The sequence below is a fragment of the Rhinoderma darwinii genome, chromosome 3, assembly GCF_050947455.1.
Source record: "Rhinoderma darwinii isolate aRhiDar2 chromosome 3, aRhiDar2.hap1, whole genome shotgun sequence".
Lineage (NCBI taxonomy): Eukaryota > Metazoa > Chordata > Amphibia > Anura > Rhinodermatidae > Rhinoderma > Rhinoderma darwinii.
The window spans coordinates 29,460,360-29,477,426 of record NC_134689.1 but is presented as its reverse complement, the minus strand read 5'-3'; the positions used below and the strand labels follow the sequence as shown (position 1 = coordinate 29,477,426).

The 17,067-nt window shown below is 42.4% G+C and overlaps 1 protein-coding gene across 2 annotated transcripts in view; it reads left to right on the top strand.

Annotated features, from left to right (window-relative positions):
- The window catches only part of MAML1 (mastermind like transcriptional coactivator 1), an 88,939-nt gene that overhangs the window by 58,713 nt on the left and 13,159 nt on the right, over window positions 1-17,067 (top strand). The window contains exon 2 of one of the 2 annotated variants that reach the window (XM_075856201.1): window positions 8,945-10,372. In XM_075856201.1, the coding sequence (XP_075712316.1) occupies window positions 8,945-10,372 (1,428 nt within the window). Of the gene's footprint in view, window positions 1-8,941; window positions 10,373-17,067 lie in introns of both variants that reach the window. The other variant, XM_075856200.1, reaches the window with a different exon arrangement.

The following is a 17,067-nucleotide window of genomic DNA, read 5'->3' as shown; positions in this document are numbered from 1 at the left end:
GAGCAATGTTGTGGTGTTGTGGACTTATTATTTTTTTTCTAGTCCTATTTTTCAGTGAAAATGCTCCTAACCATTCTCCATGAGAACAGTCCTTTTTCCTTTGTATGTGAGGCATTGGAGACAGGTTTCGTGTGGGTGTAAGTCTTAGTCACCCATTTCACTCTTTGATGGCGGTGATACTACCGCACATTACTTATAATGGGTGGGTGTTGTGCTTCTGAATCTAGAGGCGATCGGACAAACCTAGGAGGCAGCTTGACACATAATTTATCTCCTAAATGTTCCAAGAATATCGTATGCACCTTGTTCCCCTGATCCAAGAGCTCTCAAAACTAAAGGCAAGACATCATTGTGTGTTTTTAGTTGACCTGTTTTTAAGGTGAACCTGTTGTCACGTTTATAATGCAGCTACAACAAACTCAAATTGCTGCAGAGATTGGGCACAGTCACTTATCCTACCTCATAAAGTGATGGCATATTGCTAGGGTATGCCATTATTTTCTCTTCTGTGGAGGTCTGATGCCAGGGACCCCCACTGCTCCTGACATATATTTTTCGCCACCTGCACAGCGGTGCTGCCAGCCCCTGTGCCTGGAGCCCTGTTGTGCAAGGACAAATTTGAAGGGGGTTTAGTGCTGCGGCCCCTTGATTCGCAGTCGGTGGGGGTTCTGGCAATAGGACCTGCACCGATCAAGTGATGGTTTATCCCCGCAATATACTATCATTTTATGTGAGGAGTATAAGGCCTCATGCACACGACCGTAGCCATGTGCACGGCTGTGATTGTCGGGTTGGGGGCCGAGTCACCCGGAAGCCGCCCGCAAATCGCGGGTCATGCACATGGCCGCAGCCATTATTTCCTATGAGCCTGGACACGGCCGTAATAAGGCTTGCCCGTTCTTTCTGCGTTCCGGGCTCCTGGGCCATGCACGGTGGTCGTGTGCATGGCCCCATAGGAATGAATGGGTCTGCAATTCTCCCGTGGATTTTCGGGGAAATTGCGGCCACAAAAGCACTTTCGTGTGCATGGGGCCTTACCCTTTTTAAATGCCATACTATGCACAGATCTTTGAATTCTGGCACCTAATAAAATAAACAAACCTGATCACTAGAACCTAAATAAGGCAATTCATCTAATGATTTATTCAGATGGCGCAGTGAAATCGCTTTTACAAGATTTGTGGCAATCGCGGTAATAAAGTTTTGGTTTGAACTCGCCATCCGAACACCTCTAAGTCCACATATCGTTTTGCGCACACGTTTGTTGTATAGACGACGTATACATTTTAACCCCTTAGTGACCACTAATACGCCTTTTAACGTGATTCACTACTGGGCTTTAGGCTAGCTAGGCTGACGCCTTTTCACGTCAGCCTAGTCTAAGTCCTGCACGGGTCTCCCGTGCAGGCAGGAGCCGGGGCTCTGCTGTCTGATGACAGCTGAGCTCCTGCTCCAACGCCCGCGATCGAAGTTTACTTCGATCGCGGCCGTTTAACCCGTTAAATGCCGCCGTCAATAGCGACCGCGGCATTTAACTTTGTTTACAGAGGGAGTGCGCTCCCTCTCTCACCCATTGGCGGCCCGCGAATGAAATCGCGGGTCTCCGATGGGGTGTCATGGCAGCCGGGGGACTGATAAAAGCCCCCAGGTCTGCCCTGGACATATTCCTGTTAGGACGCGCCGGAGGCACGTCCTAACAGATTGCCTGTCAGATTTACACTGACAGGCAATAATGCTCTGGTATACGAAGTATACCAGAGCATTATAGCAGCGATCGGAACATCGCACAGTAAAGTCCCCTAGTGGGACTAATAAAATCAGTCATCAAAGTGAAATAAAGATTATTAATAAAAAGTACAGTAAAAAAATAAATCCATTTTTTTCCATAAAAAGTGGTTTTATTTAGTAAAAGTGTAAAAAAAAAAAAAAAGTACACATATCTGGTATCGCCGCGACCGTAATGACTCCATTAATAAAGTTAATATGTAATTTAAACCGCAAAGTGAACACTGTAAAAAAAAACGCCAAAAACTATGGCGAAATTGCAATTTTTTTCCATTGCCCCCCAAAAAAGTCATAATAAAAATGAATCAATAAGTCCCATGTACCCCAAAACAGTACCATTCAAAACTACGTCTTGTCCCGCAGAAAACAAGCCCAAAAAATCACTACATTGATGGAAAAATAAAAAAATTACGGCTCTTGGAAAGCGACGATGCAAAAACAAATAATTTTAGTTCAAAAGTGTTTTTATTTTGCAAAAGTCGTAAAACATAAAAAAACCTCCACATATGTGGTATCGCCGTAATCGTACCGACCCATAGAATAAAGGTAACATGTTATTTACGTCGCACAGTGAACGGCGTCAATTTAAAAACGCATAGAACAATGGCGGAATTTCAGGTTTTTTTTATAATCCCCCCCCCCCCAAAAGGTTAATAAAAGTTAATATAAAAATTATATGTACCCAAAAATGGTGCCATTAAAAAGCACAACTAATCCCGCAAAAAACAAGTCCTCATACAGCTATGTAGACGAAAAAATAAAAACGTTATAGCTCTTTGAATGCGACTATAGAAAAACGAATAAAATAGCTTGGTCATTAAGGCCTAAAATGGGCTGGTCACTAAGGGGTTAAAAGTTGCAAAAAGATTTGTAAACAATTTGAACATACGCTTACGTTTTCTGTAGTATACGTCGTATATGTTTGTTTGTGTCCGTTCTTCTAAAAACGTATAATTTTTTTATTTTGTTTTTTAAATAAATCAAACTTTGTGGTCAAGATTTCCCATATATTGTGACAAACGTATACGTTTTATGTATGTAAACGCAGGGTTTAAGATTGCATACGTCGTCCATATATCGCCATTGGTTTCAATACAAATAAACTTACGTTTCGGAGAAGTACTGAAAAGCGTAGTAGACTACGCTCTTCAGGACATGGGTAGAAAAAGGATAGAACCGAAACGGATGCACAAACTACACTATTAGGGGATCCGTCCTGACCATAGAAATCAATCTCCACGCTGTGACGCTGGTTTTTTTTTTTCTTGACAAAATGTGCACGCGAAACGTACAGTAAACGAGATGTTAACTAAATTCGTTACCTGAATCAATCAGTACTGCGGACTTGACTGGTTGAGTGTCAGCGGGTACTGTATGGCTATGACACGCAGGATCCAAGCGTAATCTATCACATCGAAGATAGAACACAGACCCAGGACCCACTGTCACTGAACCAGTTAGTCCCGCGGACCTGATGGGAACAGGATTTAGTGCTACATACAGCTGCTCTGTATAGCGAATACAGAGCAGCTGTATCTCAAAAAGTAAATAGAATTTTTAATAAAGACTAACTAAAAAGTTACACCAAACACTCACCTGGGTTTGTTTTTTTTCTCCTTTTAAATGCCCCTCAAAGGTTTACATGGCCTTTAAGGCCAGATGCGTACACCTGTTGTTTTATGTCAGTTTGCTATGCGTTGTTGCACACTGTCCAATTAGTTTCTAATGGCCCCATGGACATGACCGTGGGGGCCATGGGAAAGGGCCGCAGAACTCAGAAGGTCCTATACCGGTCTGTTTGCTGCTTGGCGGCTTGAAAACCACGGACGACACACGGATGCCATCCATATTCCGTGTGTGTTTTGCGGATCAGTTGTTTAAAGGCTGCAAAATGTAAAATGTTGTGTACAAGTACCTAAGACAAATCGATCATCCGTGATAAATAATGAAAATATCTTCTCTTAGAAAAAACCGTGGATGAGAATTCCCAACGCATCTAAGATAAAAAAAATAAAAATTAAGCAACTTTCCTCTTACTGTTTTGTGTCTACAGCTCCTCTGCAGACGGTTCTAGACTACAAACGCACCTCTGTAGTCGGTTCCTGTAAACATACTCCTTTCCATCAGTCCTCTACTTTTTACTACATACGGTCGGAAGGTGAGTAAAGATTAAGGGCTAAATGGAATGGATTATGACTGCATGATCAGACTATACAGGTCTTGTTTTTTTTTTTTTAGTCTCTTACCATGGAAATGCATAGATCTGCATTGGAGCTATAGACACACATTTCTCATTAAGATTTTACGAAGTTGCTTTTTTTTTGTCATTTTAAATGTACTCAACTTAAAGGGAAGGTGTCACAATTTATTTTTGTTTTTTTGTTATTGCTTTTAGTATGGTATTAAAATACATTTTATTTATTTGTGTTGTGCTTTTTTAATTTTTTCTTACTTTTACTTCTGTATGGGGGCTGCCATTTTTTTTTCATCTCTGTATGTGTCGATTAACGACTCATACAGAGATGGAATACGGCACATACAACCCCATAGAGAATGCGAACGGGAGCCGTTTCATTCACTATAGTGTACGCCGTCTGTGTGGGAACGGCGCATGCGCCGCTCCCACACAGACCAAAAGGAAGGTCTTTGGCAGAGTGAAATCCGGCGCCATTTTGATGTGGACCGGAAGCCGCGGCCGGACAGTAAGATGACTTCCGGTCGCGACTACCCGCAATATGTTCAAGGCAGCGAAGACGCAAGGTATAGGAGCAGAGGCGGCAGGAGCAGGTAAGTTTGTTTTGTGTATGTGATGTGTGTTTTACGTTCATGTATGTTTGTGTTATACTGTCTGATTACCACTGTATCTAATCCTCCTACACTGTACATTCGCTCAGAAAATGGCGGCACATAGTGTAGGAGGTTTGAAGATTCAACCCCCTCCTTCTCCTGGCACTAGCCAGAATAAGGGAGGGGGGATTGTGTGAGCTCACTAGAGCGAGTGTCTACCCCAAATTTGCAGCATAAAGCAATGAGGTTGCTTTACCACATTGCCAATGCTGCAATTTTGGGAATTGCTCCCTCTAGTGACCAGCACATGGAAATGTTATAAATTAGAATCTAATTTATAATATTTCCTGACTTGTGAAAAAATTAAAAATATGAATACAATGTGTAATCACTTATATACTAAGTGATTAACTGAAAAAAAAAAAAAAATAATAATCATTTCTAGCGACACATTCCCTTTAAATTTATTTTTCCTATGGGGAATTTTTTCTTTTTTTTTTTTTCTTTTCTAGAGCACAATTGTCTGATCGTGTAGTAATTGTCAGGTCATAGTCAAACCCTTGTCTAGGCCCACCGATTACTGAGTGACTGAATGCCCGTTCATGATAATTGCCCTGTGTAAACAGGGCAGCGATCAGCACATGAATGAGCAACGCTCGTTGTTCAGCTGATCGTATAGTTTGAAATGTCCAAAATATTCTCGTTGTCGGCAGTACATCTCTCTATGTGAACAGGGAGACGTGCTGCCAACATGATAGAAATGTATGGGGATGAGCCATCGAAGTAATGATCCCATACTAGCTCCTTGTGAACAAAGCAAACTAGCGCCGATCAACGAGGTGTCAGGATATGTCATAAATGTGAGATGCGGGTACCACCTCTATCTCCAAAATGGGGCCCCCTAAACCCTGTTCAGCCGCTCTGTGTTGCCGCTGAATGAGTTGAATTCCGACCATGAAAAAGGTTACATGGTCGTAAGTTACGTAAACAGCGTAGCTCAACAAGCTTTGCTGTTTTCGTAACTCCCGACCATATAACCAGGAAGTGGCTGGGAGTCTGCGAGATCAGACAAAGCTAGAATGGCGTTTAGTGGGCCCATTCTAGAGATCGGTGTGGGTTCCAGAAGTGGGTCCCGCATCTATCTGACATTTATGGCATATATGTGTCCTAAATGTCTCATGGGAAACCCCTTTTCGGCTACAATGACGAGCTCTGAAATCCTTAGCAGTCATCGCTCCCATATATACATTGTGTTCTCTTTGAGATTGTCCTTTGTTTAGGTGAAATACCATGAGGATACAGGGTAAATCGAGGGAATCCGAGGGGATATGGGGATATGTCAGGGCTAATATACAGTGTACGGTAATTGAATGTCTGCTAATACAATGTACCGAACAGACTACAGCAAATGCCAAAACAGAAAACCCTCGTGGCCACCAGTTGTGATTTACGTCACAATCCGCACTTCCCTGTAATTAAGTCCTTCCATTTATGTCTATTGATTTTTTTTACATTTTATATAGTTCTGACCGTAATGATCATCCCATTAACACGCTTGTTTCACCGGGCATTTTATTACTATCGAGGTAGAGAAATAAAGGGCCGCCAAACAACTCAGGGGCTGCTTATTTTACGTTAAACCAAAGTAAAAATCCAACCTTTTGGCCCCAATTAAAAACACCCATCTACGTACAGGACTGCTCCGTGTGGACGTGCACATATTAACACTGCCATGCCTCCCCTTTTCAAGACTCAACTACTATCTTTGAGATAAGCACTCAGGGACTGAATTTTGTTTCAATGGGTTTTCCAGTTTCAGGTAAACAAAGCGGAATCATTGTATAACTAAACGTTCATTTACACTGGCAAATTATTGGCAGAATTCGCTAATTTCCGAGCCGTCCTAATGATCACCCGGTGTGAACGCATGGAGACAGAGGTAGATATACTCATAACGCCATTTATGTTCAGTTTGATCGATCTTGCCGTCATCGAAATTGCTATTGGCGGTGCAATCTGTAAATGTGAACTCCGCTTATGATGGCCCGCAGTATGGCTCTTGTGAGAGCTTTCACTAGGCGTCGAGCTGATTGCTGGGCCTGGAGGAAGCAGCTCCCCCCCCGTACTGTAAAGATTGTAATGGTGGGAATATATATCGGGTCGTCGGTGGTTTGAAAAAAAAAAAAACACACCATATATAGGGGGGCATTAAGTTGTACAACTTTTTTGTTTTTAATTCCCCAGTTTTTAGGAACTCTACTTGTTAGTGAATTGGACGTTTTGTTAACATTCATCAGCAACATTAATCCTCTGTCCTGATCGATTGCTACAATGTATCAGTGCAGGAAAAAACGTAAAGACTTTAGACCCCGTGCACCCGACCTGTAGAATTTTTGTTCGTAATTACAGGCTGTATTTGCGGACCCGTTCATTGCTATTGAACACGTTTTTTACGGGATGGTGTCCAGGCAGTAGAAATCCGCCGCAAAAGATAGGACATGTCCGATCTTTTGCTTTTTACGGACCGTGCTCCCATAGCATGGCCCGAAAATGCGGTGGCTTTTGCCGGCTGTGCCCACAATCCCTGGCAATGATTACGGGCACAGCCATGTTCACGAGGCTTTAGAGTCTAAGCAGTTTAATTCAGAGGGTTTCCTGAACTGGATACAGTTGTAACAAACTCTCAGCTGTGAGACATATGGAATCTATATAGTTTTTTGTTTTTTTTTTTGCCTATAATTTATGTGATCGTATTCAGCCCCGTGTACACGACCGTAGTTTTCATCCGTAATTACAGATGAAATTGTGAACCATGGACACCCTTCCGTGTATTTATAGATGCGTGTCTGGGCTGTAGAAATGCTCTGTAAAGGTATAGATCATGTCCTATTCTTTGCAATTGTGGCATGAACTCGCCCATAGAAGTCTATGGGTGCTTCTGCAATTGCGGTTGAGGTGCATACGTATTTGTGGACAGTAAAAATCCTTACGGTCGTGTGCATGTGGCCTTGGGTTGTCTAATGTTTCCTTATGCAATGACTACACTTTATTTCTTTTCAACCCCTTTTTAATTCCTTTTAGACTATTCAAGCGTCGTACGTGCTGTTAATTTCCGTATTTATACCAAAACACATAGAACCGACAGTTTTTTTTAATGTATGTGCAGGATAGCCGGTGTGGGCTGACTAATATCTAGAAGGCAGGTAGAATTCATGTAACTGGAATAGGAAGATTTGGAAACTAAGGAGAAGAATGGTTTTATTCTGGTGAAATAGATATAAGCCGTAGTTAATGGAAAGTAAATAGATTTACGAAGTCCATAGAAGTAGGAGAGCTCCGGCTGGGACTGCACGTTTATCCGAAAAGGTCACATTACCACTGTGGAATTTATTTGACTGACACTTAAGTGGAGCTTCTGTTTTGTCTGACTGTGGACTAAAGTTAGTGAAACTTTTACATTTATTGCCCCCTGGTGTACAGCTACTATAATTACAACAACATAGCATTTGTCGATTTGTAACCTGCGCCGTTACAGTGTGTAGCGTAAAAGTTTTACCTTGGCTTGTCATGATTTCTACATGCAAAAAATGCTTTCTGTAATGTCTAATGTAATACACTAGGATTTGGCATTTCCAGTTTACTGCAGCTTTTATTTGGATATACGTTGATCACTTTGATCCAATTCGGTTGCCCGTTTTGTTTCCTCTGGAGTATTCTGGAACCTTTCACCGATTGACGGCAAATCATTAGTGTCGTCATCCTATATGTAGATTAGCATTTTTTTTTTATAGCGCCAACAGCTTTCAAATTGCATGCATAGCCCAATATTCAGGTAGCACGATTGTAAAATTGCAAAGAATTGGAATTGAGACACAGTAGGTAGGAGCACTGCCCCTATGAGCTTGCGATCTATAAGGAACAAGGAATAGACACAACAGGTCAGGAAAAGGAGGAACTGGCACTAGACTTGTCAGGTGGTTTATGTGCTTGGTTTTTGTAATGGCAAGAATAATTGGCAGCTTAAGATGAACTTGGAAATTTTTTTTAAACTCTGCTTGCTCTCCGTGAATGGAGAATTTATTTACGTCCAGAGGCTAAAAACATTTATGCAGATGGCCGCAGAAGGCTTGCTACCATTGGCAACCATCTGTGAGTTAAGCGGTCTAGTACTATGTGAGCTAAATACATCACGTATACTGTACGCCAGTCTATATTGTATTTAAAGCTGTGAATGTAAAACAATGTTTTCAATTCACTGACTGCAAGCAGGCTTACATCATGTGTTTTTATTAGAGGTTGACATGAAAAGTTTTATGAATTTGTGTGTTGATTTATATAACTAAGTGATTATTTTTCCCTTTTTTTCCAGCAGCTTCACGAAACCGTGAAAAGAAAGCTGGATAGCGCAGCTTCGCCTCAAAATGGGGATCAACAAAATGGGTATGGAGATATGTTCTCTGTGTCCAAGAAGCACCGACATGATGACGGACTAACGGGGGTGATTGGATCATCAAATGGCATGCCTCCAGTATCTCCCTTGCATCAACTGGACAGCAAGCCTCCCATGGGAGATTCTTTGCAGTTAAATGGTAGCCATTCAATTGGACTGGATGGTGTCAATAAGAAGTGTCTTCCAGACCCAGGTTTGCAGCTGAATGGTAAAGGGGACGCTGCTGATTTCTCTCTTTGTATCGGCAAAGAAATGAAGCAGGAGCCCGTGGATGACTTGCCATGTATGCTTTCTGGAGTTGGTGGGTCCATGTCTCAAAATAATTTGATGCCGGACCTAAACCTGAATGAACAGGAATGGAAGGAACTCCTCGAGGAACTTAACAAATCTGTTCCTGACGAGGACATGAAGGATCTTTTTAGTGATGACTTTGAGGACAAAAAGGACAACGATGCCTCAAATTCCGCTACACAGACCCCTTCGACACAAGACATTCATATCAAAACAGAGTTTTCTCCTGCAGCTTTTGAGCAGGATTCCCTTGGATCACCACAAGTAAGGTCGTCGTCTTGCGGGCCTTTTGGTGGAACTCCTTCAGTGCCTACTAGCAGTTCATCTCCAGTGGTAGGGGGTTCCCAGACTGTGTTCCAGCAGTCTTCTCAGACTGTGAAAGAATCCTCTAACCAGACAACCATGCAACCTTCAAGCCAATCGCAAAGTGTGCAGAGACCTTTATCCAATGTATTATTGAGTGGACAGGGGGCTGCCACTACCAAAGAGATGTCCTCCGCGCACCAACTGCAGCAGATTGCAGCGAAGCAAAAGAGGGACCAGTTGCTGCAAAATCAGCAACAGGCTCAGCAGGTCCATCAGTCAAATCAAATGACCAACTGGCCGCCTTCACGATCTTCTCAAAGTCCCCTAGGTGTTTCCTATAGCATGGACAAACCCACCAGCCCTTCTGTTTACCAACAAGAGTTTAATAACCAGAAACTTATGATGCCGAACATGAACAAAAATTCCCCACGTGGTGGAGGCTCCTACATGCAGCCAAACCATGTAAACATGATTGCTCATAAACCTCCAAACAGCTTAAATCCCAACCAGTCTGCAGGCCCCAATTCCATGCTGGACTATGGCAACACCATCCCCCTCTCACATTATGAGGCCGACTGTGGTCCGGGGGTTGTAACCCAAAATCAGAGCAAGAATGTAATGATGTCCTATCTTCAGCAGCGACAGCAGCAGTCACAGCAGCAGTTGCCTCCTATGACCGAGGAACAAAACCGAATGTTTATGATGAAACAAAAGGCTGGAATATCTTATAGACCATTAGTATCGCATGGGCAGGTAGGTGCCATTAAATTGCCTTGTAACATTATTATATACATTGTCTGGATTATCTTTCACACGTATCGCACTCAAAAAAAAATAATAAAAAACCCAAACAATAAATACATATAGATATATAGATAGATCATATAGGGTTTTATGGCACAGCTCTGCCATTTCACCGCCCCCTTGTCAGCTTGATCTGGTTTCGGGCCTTCTAAAGACAACTTGGCTCCTGCTCTAACGGACGAATCGGAGTTCACTCTGATCAGGCCATTTTGCCCGTTGGATGTTGCGACCATAGCATCGAAGTGGCTTCAGAGGAAGGGGGCTTCCTCTGTCGCCCATAAGCACCCCCGCGGCGCGATTGCTGGGTAATGATAGTTTCCCAGCTGCCATGGAAACCAACATGGGCTCCCAGGTCTGCCATCAGTAAATGCCTATCAGGTCCTGCCAGAGGAACGTCCTAATAAAATGCCTGCCAGTTTAATACGGACAGACATAATACAGTGCAATACAGAAGTATTGCAGTGTGTTATAAAAGACTAAAAAAAAAAAAATTAAAAATAGTTTAATAAAGTTACTAATAAATGAAAAACAAAACTATTTCCCTTTAAATATTGCTTCAATATAGAAAAACGACCCAAACTATTAAACTATTTAGTTATTTGACCCACACGAACACCGTTAAAAAAAAAAAAAAAAAAAATGTGGCAGAAATGCTTTTTTTCTGTTCTTCCTTGCCTTCCAAAAAATACAATAAAAAGCTATCTGTCACATGTACTCCAAAATCAATAAAACCACGCAAAAAATAAGCCCTCATATAGCTACGTCTGCTGAACAAACAAAAGTTATGACTCTAGGCTTGACACAAAAAGAAATAGTTTTGTTTTTTTTAAAAAGTGCAAAAGTATTAAATAAAATAAACCAAAATCCCGATAAATTTGGTATCTGTGTAATCTTAACCCCTTTCATGACCTAGGGTCATTGATGCCCCCGTGTCATGGTCAAATTTTCCATATATATATATATATATATATATATATATAATATATATATATACATACACACACACACACACGTTTTTATAGCGCCAGCCCTCCTAAATAGCACCACTGTAGCTCCCTGTAGGGGCGGAATCCATCTGGCCAGGGGGTTAACGCCAAAAGCGGAATCCCCGACCTGGCAGCGCTGTGGCTGGGGATTACGCTCCAGGAGTTGCCCCAGACATCACTGTCCATATATGGATAGTGACGCCAGGGGCTTCTCCAGTAACTGAATCCTCGGTCAGGGTGTCGGCCGGGGTTTCCGGTCCCCGGCACAGAGCGATCTGACACGGAGATTCCGCTCCTAGAGTGCTGCTGATGTCACTGTCCATATATGAATCGTGACACCAGGGGCTTCTCGAGTAGTGGAATCCTTGGCCGACACTCTTGGGATTCCGCTACTGGAGAACCTCCCGGTATCACTATCAATATATGGACAGTGACGTCAGCGGGTCTCTAGGAGCGGAATCCCCGGTGTCCGATGGCTCTGTGCCGGGGATTCCGCTTCTAGAGGGCGTTTAAGTTGCGCTATCGACCTGGGGAAGGGGGGTTCATTGTTATCTACAGCGGGGGGAGGGGGCAGGGAAATTGCTATCTACAGGAGGGGGCACTATTTAAAGTGGGTATGGAGAGACGTCGGTGGCTCCCTCTAGGAGGAGAATCCCCAGCCAGAGCACTGGCCGGGGATTCCGATTCTGGGGGGAGCTTAGGTGGAGCTATCTACAGAGGGTTATGCGGGGGTTGGTGTATTCCGGGGTTCTTAAAGCAGACAGAGTGCAGCGCTGCTCACATTGAAGCCACACTGCACTCCTTAAACCCCGTTCCAGGCTGTCAACATCTATATAGGTGCTAACTGCACGGGGCATCGGCAGTTATAACGTGTATGGCAGTCGTGAAGGGGTTAATGACCCGTAGGATAAAGGTATGTTATTTATACCACACAGTAAAAAGTAATAATTCATTGATTAACTTTTAATATGTACCCCAAAATGGTGCCATCGGCAAATACAACTTGTTCCGCAAAAAACAAACCCTCACACGGCTAGTTCTACGAAATACAAATAATTGATGTTTTTTTCTTCAATGTAACAATAAAAAATACTGAAAAAATCCGTCATTAAGGCCCAAATAAGGCTGGACACCAGAGGGTTAAAGGGGTTGTCTAAGATCATAAAAAGCTGGCTGGTTTCTTCCAAAAACAGCACCACACCTGTCCATGTCTGGTTTTGCCGCTCAGCTCCATTGAAGTAAATGAGGTTAAGCTGCAATACTACACACAACCTGTTGACCGGTGTGGTGCTGGTTTTGGAAGAAGCAGCCAAGTGCACTACAGGACTCTGTAAACCTCTGTATAAGACAAGTATTAAAAAGCTCTCCTCACCACATTACACTACTCCTGGGCACATGTAGTTATATTGCTCCCCGATAAATCTCAGGTCCATCGAGACCCTTCTGGACCGGTGCTCCATGATCCTGGATTCTTTATTTGCTTTTGTTTCCACAATATATCTCCTTAGCTGGTTGACACGTTTCAGGCAGCATATTTCTAGGCGCACTGACTGCCTCGCTTGTGGGATTTGTCCATCTCTGGACCCCGTGCTCTCATATCGTGTAGTATATGCACTTGGGCACACAAAGATGTGATCTGATACGCTATAAACACAGACATATGAGATAAAGAACGGTAAAAAGATTATCAGATCAGGCACATATAGGTTTAACCCCTTCCCGACATCCGCCGTATATATACGGCGCTGTCGGGAGGTGCTTCCCGCAAAGCGCCGTATATGTACGGCGCAGTGATGGTGCGGGCTCAGAAGCAGAGCCGGCACCATTACCGCGGGGTGACAGCTGTATTATACAGCTGGCACCCTCCTGTAACTGCCAGGACCGGAGCTACTCTCCGATCCGGCAGATTAACCCCTCAGATGCTGCGCTCAATAGAGCGCAGCATCTGATAGGTTTTCACCCGATCGGCAACCCAGTGATGCAATCGCTGGGTTGCTGTGGCAATCGGACGCCAGAAAATGGCGTCCGAGTCTGCCTTGTACGGGAGCCGATGAGGACCCGCCTGCGGCGAGTCCTCATAGGCTTGCTGTCAGTGAATAACTAACAGCGCTAATACACTGCACTACGTATGTAGTGCAGTGTATTAGAGTAGCGATCGGGGCATCAGGCCCTCATGTCCCCTAGTGGGACAAGTAAAAAAAGTAAAAAAAAGTTAATAAAAATGTGGTAAAACAATAAAAACACACACATTTCAAATAAAAATAAAGCTAAACTGACTTTTTTCCCATAGTAAACCTTTTATTATGGGAAAAACCGTAAAAATAAAAAAAACTATACATAATTGGTATTGCTGCGTCCGTAACGACCCAAACGACAAAACTATTATGTAATTTATCCCGCACGGTGAACGCGGTAAAAAAAAAAAAACATGAAAAACAGCGCCAGAATCTTTGTTTTTAGGTCACATCTCCTTTCAAAAAATGTTATAATAAGTGATCAAAAAGTCACATTTACTCCAAAATAGAACTAATAAAAACGGCAATCCGTCCCACAAAAAATAATCCCTGACACCGTTTCGTGCACGCAAAAATAAAAAAGTTATGGGTCTTACAATATGTCGACACAGAAAACAAATGATTTTATAAAAAAAGTGATTTTATTGTGCAAAAGCCGCAATACATAAAAAAAACTACATAATTGGTATCGCCGCGTACGTAATGACCCAAACTACAAAACTATTATGTAATTTATCCCGCACGGTGAACGCCGTAAAAAAAAACCATGAAAAACAACGCCAGAATCTTTGTTTTTAGGTCACATCTCCTTCCAAAAAATGCTATAAAAAGTGATCAAAAAGACACATTTACTCCAAAATAGTATCAATAAAAACGGCAATCCGTCCCGCAAAAAATAATCCCTGACACCGCTTTGTGCACGCAAAAATAATAAAGTTATGGGTTTTAGAATGTCGACACAGAAAACAAATGATTTTATAAAAAAAGTGATTTTATTGTGCAAAAGCCGCAATACATAAAAAAACCTATATAAATTTGGTATCGCCGTATCGACCCGCAGAATAAAGCTAACATGTAATTTAGGGCGCACTGTGGATGCCTATAAAAAACTATTCCAGAATTGCTTGTTTTTGGTAACTTCCTTTACCAAAAAATGAAATAAAAAGTGATCAAAAAGTCGTATGTGTTCTAATATGGTAGCAATAAAATCTACAGTCCGTCTCGCAAAAAACAAGTCCGCACACCGCTCAATCAACTGAAAAACAAAAAAGTTATGGCACTAGTAATGCGGTGATGAAAAAACATCTCAATGCGCAGGCCGGAGGGGAACATTCCTTCAGTTTCAGGGCCCTAGTATTTAGGAACTAGGAAAGGGAATGGACATAGCACATCCGCTGGAAGCGAGGGCGCCCGTATTATACCAGCGCAAAACTTTCCCAGCAAAATTTCCCAAACTACGAAGGAGAAAAAGTCCACAAAAGGTGCAGAGCGTTACAAAAGGGGGATAAGAAAGAAAACCGTTTATCAGTGCGACACCGGCCTGTGCATAACGGATCGCTTCACAGTGTACCATCTATGGATAATTGTATTATTTACCCCATTATTATACCCTCTTATTATGCCCTGATATACTCCGCACAGATTACATATACCCTGATGTACTCCGCACAGATTACATATGCCACCACATTATAAACTGAAATACCAGCAAAACCCCAAACAGAACTATTACCAAGCAAAATCCATGCTCAAAATGGCGGTCTTTCCCTTCTTAGCCCTACAGTGTGCCCAAACAGCAATTTATGTCCACAAGTAAGGCATTACCATACCCGGGAGAACCCGCTTAACAATTTATGTGGTAAGATTCTCTAGGGGCACAACATCTTGTGCGGTGAATGGGCAGATCAGTGGAGAAATTGCAATTTTCACTTTGCACAATCCACTGCGTATTCATTTCTGAAAAACACCTGTGGAGTCTAAATTCTCACTACACCCCTTGATAAATGCCTTTAGGGGTGTAGTTTCTAAAACGGGGTCACTTTTGTTTGGTACATCAGTGGTTTTGCAAATGCAACATGGCGTCCGCAAACCATTCCAGCAAAATCTACGCTCCAAAAGATAAATACCGCTCCTTTTCTTCTGAATGCTCCCATATACGTAAACAGCTGATTATAACCACATATGGGGTGTTACCGTACTCGGGAGAAATTACTTTACAAATGTTGGGGTGCTTTTTCTTCTCTATTCCTTGTAAAAATGAAAAATGTGTATCTAAAACTACATCTTGTTGGAAAAAAAAATTATTTTTCATTTTCATGGCTTAATTCGAATTCAGCAAAAAACCTTTTGGGATCAAAATTTTCACTATACCCCTAGATGATTCCTCAGGGGGTGCAGTTTCCCAAATGGAGTCACTTTTGGGGTATTTCCACTGTACTAGTACTACAGGGGCTCAGCAAATATGTCATGACACCCAGAAACCATTCCAAAATCCAAATGGTGCTCCTTCCATTCTGAGCCCTACCGTGTGTCCAAACAGATGTTTGTGACCACATGTGGGGTATTGTTTTACTCGGGAGAAGTTGCTTTACAAATGTTGCGGTGCTTTTTCTCCTTCAGTCCTTGTGGAAATGAAAAAAAAATACCTAAACCTACATTTTCTTTGAAAAAATGTAGATTTTCATTTTTACGGCCTACTTACAATAAGTTCTGTAAAACACCTGTGGGGTCAAACTGCTCACTGTACCCCTAGATAATTTCCTCATGGGGTGTAGTTTCCAAAATGGGGTCACTTGTGGAGGGTTTCCACTGTTTTGTCCCCTCAGGGGCTTTGTAAATGCGACATGGCCTCCGCAAACCATTCCTGCTAAATTTGAGTTCCAAAAGCCAAATGGCGCTCTTTCCCTTCTCAGCCCTGCCGTGTGTCCAAACAGCCGTTTATTAACACATGTGGGGTATTGTTTTACTCGGGAGAAATTACTTTACAAATTTTATTGTGCTTTTTCTCCTTTAGTCCTTGTGGAAATGAAAAAAAATTAGCTAAACCTACATTTTATTTGAAAAAATGTAGATTTTCATTTTCACAGCCTACTTGCAAAAATTTCTGCAAAAAACCTGTGGGTTCAAAATGCTCACTATACCCCTAGATAATTTCCTCAAGGGGTATAGTTTCCAAAATGGGGTCACTTGTTGGGGGTTTCCACTGTTTTGTCACCTCAGGGGCTTTGCAAATGTGACATGGCCTCCGCAAACCATTACTGCTAAATTTGAGCTCCAAGAGCCAAATGGCGCTCTTTCCCTTCTAAGGGTATGTTCACACGACCTATTTTCAGACGTAAACGAGGCGTATTATGCCTCGTTTTACGTCTGAAAATAGGGCTACAATACGTCGGCAAACATCTGCCCATTCATTTGAATGGGTTTGCCGACGTACTGTGCAGACGACCTGTTATTTACGCGTTGTCGTTTGACAGCTGTCAAACGACGACGCGTAAAAATACAGCCTCGTCAAAAGAAGTGCAGGACACTTCTTTGGATGTTTTTGGAGCTGTTTTCTCATAGACTCCAATGAAAACAGCTCAAAAAACGGACGTAAAAAACGGCGTGAAAACGCAGCGAAAAATGCGAGTTGGTAAAAAAACGT